General features: G+C 35.0%; 1 protein-coding gene across 1 annotated transcript; it reads right to left on the reverse strand.

Moving 5' to 3' along the window:
* Positions 1–3,836: 3,836 nt before the first annotated feature.
* On the reverse strand, positions 3,837–5,115 carry LOC105127196 (uncharacterized). Its single transcript, XM_011028380.1, has 4 exons — positions 5,064–5,115; positions 4,261–4,544; positions 3,963–4,091; positions 3,837–3,914 (listed from the first exon to the last, which is right to left on the reverse strand). The coding sequence occupies exons 1-3, from the start codon at positions 5,112–5,114 to the stop codon at positions 4,013–4,015; spliced, it is 414 nt and encodes a 137-aa protein (XP_011026682.1). The 5' UTR covers position 5,115; the 3' UTR covers positions 3,837–3,914; positions 3,963–4,012.
* Between the last annotated feature and the right edge of the window lie 7,389 nt (positions 5,116–12,504).

The following is a 12,504-nucleotide window of genomic DNA, read 5'->3' on the forward strand; positions in this document are numbered from 1 at the left end:
TTTGTTCTTACTCTTCATACCCAAGGCTAATTATGAAGGAATCAAATCTCTTATACCAACACCTCGGCGCCTGTTTGAGACCGTATAGAGATTTGTTCAACCTGCAAACCAAGTTCTCCTTGCCTGTTTCAGCAAAACCCTCTGGTTGGAGCATATAAATTTCTTCTTCAAGTTCTCCATGAAGAAATGCAGTTTTCACGTCTAACTGCTCCAAGTGAAGATCAAATATAGCACACATTGCCAAGACTACTCTGATTGTCGTAAGTCGTACCACTGGAGAAAATATCTCATTGAAGTCTATTCCTTCTTTCTGAGCATATCCTTTCACCACCAATCTTGCACGATACCGCTCCACTTGATCATTGCCATCACGTTTTATCTTGTAAACCCATTTGTTGCCAATGGCCTTTCTTCCTTGTGGTAGCGGAACAAGATCCCAAGTATTATTCTTGTGCAGAGCTTCAATCTCCTCTTGCATTGCTGTCATCCACATAGATACATCTGTGCTTTTGATAGCCTCATGGAAAGTTGATGGCTCTCCATCCTCTGTTAGAAGACAGCATGCAATGTTGCTCTTAGTAACATATTTTGAGTGTCAAACCGGTGTTCTTTCACGAGTTGATCGTTGAACTTTAAGAGTTTCAGACTCTATTTGTTCTTGTTCTTCATGCTCTGGTGCAGCTTCAGAAGAAGTATAATTATGAGTATTTTCCATCTGAATTGTTGTAGTCTCCTTTAAAATGATATTATATTCTTTCATTTGTATTTTATCTTCTGCAAATATTACATCTCTGCTAATAACTACCTTATGGGCCATGGATCCCACAAACGATACCCTTTCACTCCATCAACATATCCTAATAATATATATTTTCTGGATTTTGAATCCAGCTTGCTAACTTCTTGTGTATTGTACATCACGTACACAGGACTTCCAAATATATGCAATCAAGAATAATCAGCTGGTTTTCCAATCCACATCTCCATCGGTGTCTTCAACTCAATTGTAGTTGATGGAGATCGATTTATCACATAACAGACGGTATTGATGCTTCTGCCCAGAATGACTTTTCTAGACCTGCAGCCTTCAACATTGCTCTTGTTCTTTCTAATAGAGTTATATTTATCCGCTGTGCCACTCCATTTTGCTGTGGAGTGTATGCCGTTGTGAATTGCCTTTTGATACCTTCATGTTGACAGAAGTTATCAAATTCATCACTTGTATATTCTCCTCCATTGTCAGTCCTCAAACACTTGATCTTCTTTTCAGATTCAAGTTCCACCCGCGTTTTAAAAGTTTTAAAGACTGTAAGCACATCTGCCTTCCTTCTAATTGGATACACCCAACATCTCCTGGAGAAGTCATTTATGAATGATATAAAGTATTTTGCTCCTTCCAAGGATACAACCAGTGCTTGCCATACATCAAAGTGAATCAGATTTAAGATGCATTTGCTCTTAGTTGTTGATATGCCAAACTTAAACCTGTGTTGTTTACTTGTAACACAGTGCTCACAAAAAGGTAAAGTAACCTTTGTAAGCCCAGGGAGTAACTTCTGATCAGAGAGAACTTTTAAACCTTTCTCTAACATGTGACCTAGTTTTTGATGTCACATCATCGTTTTCTCTTCTGCAAGACTGGCTGATGCGATTGATGCTTCTGCCTCATGATGTGTTTCTCCCATTAATGCAAATATACTTGCAACTGTCTTTCTTGCCTTTAAAACCACCAGCGCTCCTTTGATGATTTTCATGATTCCATTGTCTGTTTGGATCTTACAGCCAAGATTATCAAATTGTCCTATGGACAAAAAATTCTTCTTTAAGTCTTTCACATGTCGCACTTTTGAAATAGTACGAATTAAGTCATCATACATCTTCAATTTGATGGTGTCAATACCAGCAATCTCTAAAGCATGATTATCACCCATGAACACTTTGCCTCTAGAGATGGGTTTATATGTATGGAACCAATCTCGATTAGGAGTCATATGCCATGTTGCTCCTGAATCCATTAGCCAGACTTCAATGAGCTCTTCTTTATCTGTAGAGATTGTTGCTGCTTCACTATATAAAATTTCTCCATCTTCTGAGGTGCCTGCAACACATCCTTGAGATTTTGATGACTCTGCAGTATTCTCTATACCCTTTTTAAACCAACAATCCCTTTTAAAGTGCCCTTTTTTGCCACAGTTGTACAACTTTCTTACTTCTTGATTTAGACCTCCCCTGCTTTTGACTCCCACTAGAGCCACGCTCCGTTGATCTTCCTCTTGACACCAACAACACCTCTGCTTGGTTTGAATTATTTTTGTCTCCTTTGTTTTTACGCCTATTTTTTTCTTCCAAGATAGCGACTACAACATCATCGAAGACTAAATAATCTAAGAGGATATTATTTGTCAAGTTGATAATAAGCTGATCATACAAATCAGGAAGACTTTGAAGTAGAAGCTCTGCACGTTCATTTTCCTCTATTTGTTGATCCAATGTAGTGAGTTGTGAAAATAGAGTTCTTATTGTGTTGATGTGGTCAGTCACCGACATGGTTTCTGCTATTCGAAGGGTATAAAATCTCCATTTTAAGAAAATTTTATTGTGCAAAGATTTGGACTCGTATAGCTTTGATAGAGTCTCTCATATCTCCTTAACTGTTTTCTTCTCCGCCACACTTGATAATACTTAATCGGCTATTGCTAAATGTATGTTAGCAATAGCATTGCCATCCATCTCATTCCATTTTGCATCATCAGTGATCTCCGCGGGTCGATCCCCAATTGCTGTCAAGCAATTGTCTTTCCTTAAGATTGCCTTGATTCTCATTTTTCATAGTGAGAAATTACTCCCATTAAATCTCTCAATCTCGTACTTTGCTGTCATTGTATTCACCGAGATCTATTCAGCTATCACTGTTTCACAGGTCTATAACGTATATAGAAATAGTATCGTGTGAATAATACTTCACTAAGTAAGTTCTTAGGAAAGATTGGAGGGGTCACAAACGGTCCCGCTTAAAACCCAATCTCCGTAGACAAAACTTCCTAGATTGTATTTAATCACCGCACTGACTTTCTATATATGCCAACAGTATCGTATGGATGAATAATGTCGCATACATGAATAGTAACCGTTTACACGAATAACTTGTGTATTAACAACACCAAGCAGAAGGCTCTGATACTACTGTTAGGATACTGGCATGCAAACCCGATAAGACAAAAGGTAAGGGACAAGATAAAATGAGAAACGACACACAAGAATTTACTTGGTTCACCCAATTTGGCTACGTCCACAGGCAAATATAGAAGGAGTTTACTAAGTAATGTGAGAATTACAACCTCTCTCTAATAATAAGAGAGCAATAAAAATCTCTCTATTATTAGGAGAAAACACCTCACCTACTATTTCATAAATACCTCATAATTTTGTGGGACTACTCTCTCCTCACCCCTCTCTTCTTTTTCTCTTGTGGTGTGTATAATGCTTGGATACATTGTTTATTTATAGACAAACATCCATGTAAAAGACAAGGGGTTAGACAAATAGCACCAATTTGGTACATACAATTTTTGACTAAGGTATAAAAGGATAACTACACCTTCTTCCATCATTTTTGATTAAGATGTAAAAGAATAACTACACCTTCTCCAACCATTTTTAACTTAGATAGTTGACTTCACATTGTAAAGCACCACCAAACATGTTAAAATCAGTAGGTTAGGCTCTAAAATAGAAGTTGGAACCAGCTAACAATTGAGCATGTCATCATGGCTACCAAGTCCTTTACATAAACGGATTGATGCAAGTGCAAACCCGTGAAGGATCATACAATTTGCATGTTAAGGACTTAAGCCTTGTGATTAGAGGCCTCTTCTCAATTCTTTTTATATAAATTGATTGTTGTTTTATACTTATTTGATATGGGATAATTTCCCAGATATTCCTTTTTATTTCCACTTTTTTTCAATCATAAACTGCCTAAATCTAAGTGTATGCGCGCGCAGAAGCATGGTTAATTTATTGATCTTGTTATTGCCTCTCCTCGGGGAGCTTGCTTGAACTCAGGTTCTGCTTTGCCATTAATTAGTTCCCTGAAACATAATATTTAACAAACGAAAACATTAGTAAATCAAATCATCCGGGGCAAAAAAGAAAAAAAGAAGCCAAGAAAATGCAGTTCAAGTTTCTAACTGGCGATATTGTCAATATGATATCCTCTGATCATAAAAATAAAACAAACGTATTTGGAGAATCACAAACCGCAAGATTTGAGTCAGAACGGCGTCCCTGGGGGCATCATTCTCTGATCTTGCTTTGATAATTTGAAACATGAGGTCAAGCCTGACTTGATTTGCAGCGCTCTGCTTGATGATTATATTAGTTTCCTCTTTCAGTTTGGCAGTCTCTTTGCTTATTTCTTCAAATTTCTCCCTCACTTCTTTCTGTCCATCTCGTATGCGTTCCTGGCCCTCGTTGATCTCCGCCATGTCAGCTCTTATCCTCTTGATACTCCTAGTTAGTTTGGTGTCCCTTGGTTTTCTTTTCTGCTGACAATAACATTGAGGAAATATTGAATGTTAGAAAGCTAGCATAACAGTGTTATCTAAGTTGTCTTTCGTCATTAGTTTCCTAGGACAAGAGCGATCTCTAAGTTGTATTTGGCTAGTTTTCTATGATACAAAAAAAAACTTGTTTGGTTGAAGAAGAAGGAGAAGAAATAAATATATTTTTAAAATATATTTTGAATGTGTTTTTATTTTTTCAAAACAAGAAAGAAATGAAAAGAAACATGACATCCATATCTTTAATATTTTTATCAATTAATACGTCTACAACGTATATCCTTTTAGCAAAAATGCTGAGAACAATTACAAGCAAAGATAGTATTTGGAGGTAATGTAATAATTTTTTAAAAAATATTTTTTATTTAAAAATATATAAACATTATGTTTTTTAAAATATTGGTATATAAAACAATCTAAAAAATTTGTTTTTTTAAATAATGTTTTTATAGAACACTTTCTGTACCACGTTACCAAAATACACTCAAATATGTAACAGACCGTGCTTCGAGTTGCGCGTCGGCCATTCCTCGTCAGCATGCTGCTACTCATCTTTTTTGTGTCTTTCTAAAGCACCAATTCGTTATATATATGGAAACCATTTTCAAAAAGACGCATCTCGAGCGCGGCAGGAAATTGCGGTCGCTTTTCCACTTTCCTTCCTTTTCTTCTGTGGGCCCATTTAACGTGTGCGTGTCCGTAGGGTTATTGAAAGGTTCTCAGTCAAGTCGATGTATTTTGAAAATTTAAAAAGCCTTCAGTCTTGCAACGTAGCAGTAGCATCATGAGCACGCCAGGACAACACTAAGCACAGATATAAAATTAACTAAATTCGGATTAAAACACTAAATATTCTAATATTTATTTTATTTAATTTATGAAATCACAACCTAATCAAGTCTACCTTCTACGAAGGTTTACATTATGTTTTTACATGCTAGAAAAACCCACTAGACTGAAAAACAAAATCTGGTACAATTATACTTTTCTTCTATTTAGGACACCATATAATTTCTGCAATTCTGTCTACATTGTGGTGTCCTTTTCTTTTATAAATGTTTATTTATTTATATATGTTAGTGTTGAAACGAAAAAAATAACAGCATTTCACATCATTCACAACAAAAAAAGTTAAGTTTATAACCACGATAAAGTTGAAAGAACAATCTCGACAGATATCAAGAGACTAGTACAATTGAACTAGAGGTCTGCTTGTACACACAGCATATTTGGAGTATATGGTTTGGAAAACCCTTATAGACGCCTGTTCTCGTGTCAAAATCGCACGCGTTCGTGCGTTGCATTGCACGAGGAGCTCTCGATTTTATTTTATTTTATTTTTAAAAAACTTTTCGATGAATCCACCAGCTTTCTAATTTCTTAACTGGGTGCATGAGGTTGTCGACATGATGTGAATTTATTTAAAATTGATAGCAGAGGTGCGATTTTCCGAGAAAATGATATATAATTTTCTTTGTGTAGAAATATATTAAACTATTGGAATGTTTGCAGAATTACAAGAAACTATTTCGTAAGGTCCAAAAACGAAACAGCTCGCCATCCCATCCTTCTGTAGCAAGACTTAGTAATAATTGTAATTTCGGTACAATGTGTATATATATATATATATATTTTCCGGGAAAATATTGTCATCCATGATATAATAGCTGTCGTCTAGGACAATAGCCCCTGATAATTCGTTTTTTGTTTTGACTTTTGTGCCCTCATGTTTTATGTCACAAATGTGGTATTTTTTAAAATATAAATCTCAGACCTACTAGTAAGTTAGATGGATGAACAAGTGTGTCGTCAAACTTGTATACATTTCATATTTATTATTTATGAATCTCCTTTATTAAAAAAAATATATATAAATGTTTATTCAACTGAACTAGTAAATGAATTGGCAGTTGAAGCAACGATCCTGTTCCCATTGTGTCAGAGTCTTTTTTTTAGATTAACATGGGTGTCCGGTCTAGCTTGAACGCACCACGACTAATCCCACGAGTCCTAAAATTAACGATCATATAAACATCCGGTGATCATCACATCATGTCAGAGTCTTAATTAGCTAACTGGTTCCCTTACTACTTAAGCATTGACTTTAAAGTTTATTTTGTAGCTATACTGTTTTTTTTTACCTCTTCCTCTAACATGTATTATATGTAAGGGATATAAAGTTGAAAAGTTTGCATAAACTCTATAGAAAAATGAGAGAAAATCAAGAATAACAAAAATACCACGAATAAATGGTTCGTGCGTATTATAATATTTTTTTCCAGCAAATCCAAGATATACAGTCTCTGTATTATACAGAATCCAACCAAATCATAATTAAAAAGTGGCAATCCTCTCCAATTTGTTAGTTTGTAAGTTTCAACATATAAAACACACATTTTCCTCTCAAGCCAATCCCAACAAAAAGGGAAAATGCTTAACACAGTGAGAGATGGGGACATCATCGTCGATAATTTGAATGGCAAAGTAGGGGTGTGCCATTGGAAATTTCAGCTCCATATCACCAAAAAGCTATTAGAACCAAGTAATTTCTTGGGTGGTGCTAACAAGGGCACGATACTCAGTCTAAGTGCTATAGTAAGCAACACTAGTCTGCTATTCACTGTGCCTGTAAATATGTCGGTAGTGTTGACACTATCGTTAAAAAGTTCTCTTGCACCAAATTTTTTTTAATTTAATGTATTTTTATATTTTATATGATAATATTAAAAAAATAAAAAAAATTATTTTAATATATTTTAAAATAAAAATACTTTAAAAAGCAACTGTTAGCACATTTCTAAATATTTAGGTAATGTTTGGAACAAAGTTCAACCTGCGTTTCTAAAAAAATTAATTTTTTTAATTAAAATTTAATATAATTTATCCGTCTTGAATCGTTTTAAAGTACTAATATTAAAAATATTATTAACATGCATTTCATCAAAAAAATTATTTAAAAAGCAATAACTAATATACTATCAAACACAACCTTTTCCTAACAAAAATACCAAAATGAGTGGTTGGTGATTTAGCATGTTAGGGATTGTGATTGCAGCTCCACTTCAAAATATATATTTTTAAAATATATTAAAGTAATTTTTTATATATATTTTTAAAATTAACACATTAAAACAATCTTCAAATATAAAAAAATATCTCTTAACCAAAATTTTTTTAAAAAAAATTAAAGCTACGTTCTCATATATCCCACCAGCACATGTGCATGTAAATACTTGCAACTCCTTCCAAAATAAAGTCCATGAAAAAGAGCAGTTTTGACATGGAAATTACATTTCCAATATGAAAATTATTTTTATTATATAATTGAGATTGACCCATTTTTATAAGTGGAGAGAGTCTTTGAAAATATTTTTTATTTAAATATTTTTTTAAAATTTTTAAAAGTTATTTTTTATATTAATACATCAAAATATGTAAAAATATAAAAAATATTAATGTAAAATAAAAATAATTTTTTTTATATATTTTTATAAATAAAAAATATTTTAAAAAATAACTTTACTAAAGCCGCGGCATGTTTGAACTTTGGTGCGTTTCCACGCTGCTTTCGTGCAAGGTGGCATCTTATAAAATCATGCGATGTCGCACGACGAGAAGACGTAAACGAAGGAAATCGCGCGACCATCGTGGAGGACGCCCGAAGTGTCTTCTAGTCTTCTCCAACGACCTCATTCATGGAAGGCGAACAAACAAGACGTATATTTTTAGATTCGGTGGGTGTCCAGCACAATCCCATGATAACTCTTTCGACAAGGATTGTTGACAAACAGAAGCAAGCATCTGTTTTTAGAGGTTTTACATTTGATGGTTTTCCTTTCAAAAAAAGCCTTAGATACCCGCAGATCTATCCCTTTATATAGTCTAAAAACCCACGAACCTTTCAACAAATATATATATATATATATAAAAGATCACTGAAAAAAAATTATACGCCGCTTACAAGTATCTGGTTTGTAAAGTATTTTTTTAAAAAATTAATTTTTTTAATTTTAAATTAATATATTTTTAATTTTTTAAAATTAAAAAAAATATTATTTTTTAAAAAATAACCACTATAATATTTTCCAATACCCACCATTTCGTATCAGCTTTTTTATACTTCGAATGATGTTTCTTTTAGGGTGTTGGGTATCTATCCATATTTCAATTTTGAATGAAACAGTGGACACAACACGTAGTGGGTACCGCAATTATTCATGGTGTGTTTGTCCTTTAGCAAGCTTTTTGAGTTTATTTTTATAAAAATAAATTTTTTAAAAATATTTTTAATTTTAATTAATTAAATTTAAATATGTATTTGATAAAAATTATTATTAAAATTTATATATAATAGATAAACATGTGAAAAAAGTGGATAAAACTTGCTAGTTTTCTTACAAATAATAATAATTTTGAGCAAATACATGAAAAATATTTACAAAACTCAATTAAAAAAACATACAAAAACTACTGTATAATAACTGTGTTTAAACTTAATTTCTTAATAAGTTCCACAACATAAAACTCAACCTTTTTAAAAACCAAAAATATTATTAAATATAATTCACCACTACCATTAAAACTATCGAAAACAAACAGTCTCATTAATATGAATTATCGCGCGAGCACTAGAAAATTTATAGACATATGCATCTATAGTATAACACTAAAACAAGATCAATTAACAGAAATGTGAAACCACCCTAAGTTTTCAACAATGTTTTGTCAACAATGTTAGGTATAAATTTGGTGCCACCTACCTTACACTTGTCTTTTGTATGGATGTTTGCCTATAAATAGGCAATGCATCCAAGCATTATAGATACACCACAAGAGAGAAAGAAGAGAGGGTGAGAAGAGAGTAATCCCACAAAATTGTGAGGTATTTGTGAGATAGTAAGTGAGGTGTTTTCTCCTAATAATAGAGAGATTTTTGTTGTTCTCCTATTATTAGAGAGAAGTTGTATTCCCACATTACTTAGTAAAATCCTTCTATACTTGCCCGTGGACGTAGCCAAATTGGGTGAACCACGTAAATTCTTGTGTGTCATTTCTCATTTTATCTTGTCCCTTACCTTTTGTTTTGTCGGGTTTGCATGCCAGTATCCTAACAGTGGTATCAGAGCCTCCTGGTTGGTGTTGTTAATACACAAAAGTTATTCATGTGTACGGTACTATTCATGTGTACGGTACTATTCACCTATACGACACTATTCATCCATACGGTACTGTTCACATACGTTGCTGTTGGCGTATATAGAAAGTCAGTGCGGTGATTAAATACAGTTTAGGAAGTTCTGTCTAAGGAGATTGAGTTTTAAGCGGGACCGTTTGTGACCCTTCCAATCTTTCCTGGGAACTTACTTAGTGCAGTATTATTCACATGATACTATTTTTATATACGTTACAGATCTGTGAAACGGTGATAGCTGAATAGATCTTGGTGAATACAATGGCAGCAAAATACGAGATTGAGAGGTTTAATGGGAGCAATTTCTCATTATGGAAAATGAGAATCAAGACAATCTTAAGAAAAGACAATTGCTTGGCAGCAATTGGGGATCGGCCCGCGGAGATCACTAATAATACAAAATGGAATGAGATGGATGGCAATGCTATTGCTAACATACATTTAGCATTAGCCGATGAAGTATTATCAAGTGTGGCGGACAAGAAAACAGCTAAGGAGATATAGGAGACTCTAACAAAGCTATACGAGTCCAAGTCTTTGCACAATAAGATTTTCTTAAAGCGGAGACTTTATACCCTTCGAATGGCAGAAACCACATCGGTGACTGACCATATCAACACAATAAGAACTCTATTTTCACAACTCACTACATTGGGTCAGCAAATAGAGGAAAATAAACGTGCAGAGCTTCTACTTCAAAGTCTTCCTGATTCGTATGATCAGCTCATTATCAACTTGACAAATAATATCCTCTCAGATTATCTAGTCTTCGATGATGTTGCAGCCGCTATCTTGGAAGAAGAAAATAGGCGCAAAAACAAAGGAGACAGAAACAGTTCAAACCAAGCAGAGGCATTATTGGTGTCAAGAGGAAGATCAACGGAGCGTGGCTCTAGTGGGAGTCAAAGGCAGGGGAGGTCCAAATCAAGAAGTAAGAAGGCTGTGAAATGCTACAACTGTGGCAAAAAGGGGCACTTCAAAAAGGATTGTTGGTTTAAAAAGGGTATAGAGAATTCTGCAGAGTCATCAAAATCTCAAGGGTGTGTTGCGAGCACCTCAGAAGATGGAGATGTTTTATATAGTGAAGCAGCGACAATCTCTACAGATACAGAAGAGCTCACTGAGGTCTGGCTAATGGATTCAGGAGCAACATGGCATATGACTCCTAATCGAGATTGGTTCCATACATATAAACCTATCTCTAGAGGCAAAGTGTTCATTTCATCCATACGGTACTGTTCACATACGTTGCTGTTGGCGTATATAGAAAGTCAGTGCGGTGATTAAATACGGTCTAGGAAGTTCTGTCTAAGGAGATTGGGTTTTAAGCGGGACCGTTTGTGACCCCTCCAATCTTTCCTGGGAACTTACTTAGTGAAGTATTATTCACACGATACTATTTCTATATACGTTACAGATCTGTGAAACGGTGATAGCTGAATAGATCTTGGTGAATACAATGGCAGCAAAGTACGAGATTGAGAGGTTTAATGGGAGCAATTTCTCATTGTGGAAAATGAGAATCAAGGCAATTTTAAGGAAAGACAATTGCTTGGCAGCAATTGGGGATCGGCCCGCGGAGATCACTGATGATGCAAAATGGAATGAGATGGATGGCAATGCTATTGCTAACATACATTTAGCATTAGCCGATGAAGTATTATCAAGTGTGGCGGAGAAGAAAACAGCTAAGGAGATATGGGAGACTCTAACAAAGCTATACGAGTCCAAGTCTTTGCACAATAAGATTTTCTTAAAGCGGAGACTTTATACCCTTCGAATGGCAGAAACCACATCGGTGACTGACCATATCAACACAATAAGAACTCTATTTTCACAACTCACTACATTGGGTCAGCAAATAGAGGAAAATGAACGTGCAGAGCTTCTACTTCAAAGTCTTCCTGATTCGTATGATCAGCTCATTATCAACTTGACAAATAATATCCTCTCAGATTATCTAGTCTTCGATGATGTTGCAGCCGCTATCTTGGAAGAAGAAAATAGGCGCAAAAACAAAGGAGACAGAAACAGTTCAAACCAAGCAGAGGCATTATTGGTGTCAAGAGGAAGATCAACGGAGCGTGGCTCTAGTGGGAGTCAAAGGCAGGGGAGGTCCAAATCAAGAAGTAAGAAGGCTGTGAAATGCTACAACTGTGGCAAAAAGGGGCACTTCAAAAAGGATTGTTGGTTTAAAAAGGGTATAGAGAATTCTGCAGAGTCATCAAAATCTCAAGGGTGTGTTGCGAGCACCTCAGAAGATGGAGATGTTTTATATAGTGAAGCAGCGACAATCTCTACAGATACAGAAGAGCTCACTGAGGTCTGGCTAATGGATTCAGGAGCAACATGGCATATGACTCCTAATCGAGATTGGTTCCATACATATAAACCTATCTCTGGAGGCAAAGTGTTCATGGGTGATAATCATGCTTTAGAGATTGTTGGCATTGGCACCATCAAATTGAAGATGTATGATGGCTTAATTCGTACTATTTCAGAAGTGCGACATGTGAAAGACTTAAAGAAGAATCTTTTGTCCATAGGACAATTTGATAGTCTTGGCTGTAAGATCCGAACAGACAATGGAATTATGAAAATCATCAAAGGAGCGCTGGTGGTTTTAAAGGCAAGAAAGACAGTTGCAAATGTATTTGCATTAATGGGAGAAACACATCATGAGGCAGAAGCGTCAATCGCATCAGCCAGTCCTGCAGAAGAGAAGACGATGATGTGGCATCAAAAACTAGG

This window comes from Populus euphratica, unplaced genomic scaffold, assembly GCF_000495115.2.
Source record: "Populus euphratica unplaced genomic scaffold, PopEup_1.0 scaffold7.1, whole genome shotgun sequence".
Classification (NCBI taxonomy): Eukaryota; Viridiplantae; Streptophyta; class Magnoliopsida; order Malpighiales; family Salicaceae; genus Populus; species Populus euphratica.

Excerpts from the sequence above, each read along its gene's own strand:
- LOC105127196 (XM_011028380.1), bottom strand. The coding sequence starts at position 5,114 with ATGAGTAGCAGCATGCTGACGAGGAATGGCCGACGCGCAACTCGAAGC. Across the intron at positions 4,545-5,063 it reads GACGCGCAACTCGAAGCACG|AAAAGAAAACCAAGGGACAC; the intron begins GTCTGTTACATA and ends TATTGTCAGCAG. Across the intron at positions 4,092-4,260 it reads GTTCTGACTCAAATCTTGCG|GGAACTAATTAATGGCAAAG; the intron begins GTTTGTGATTCT and ends ATTATGTTTCAG.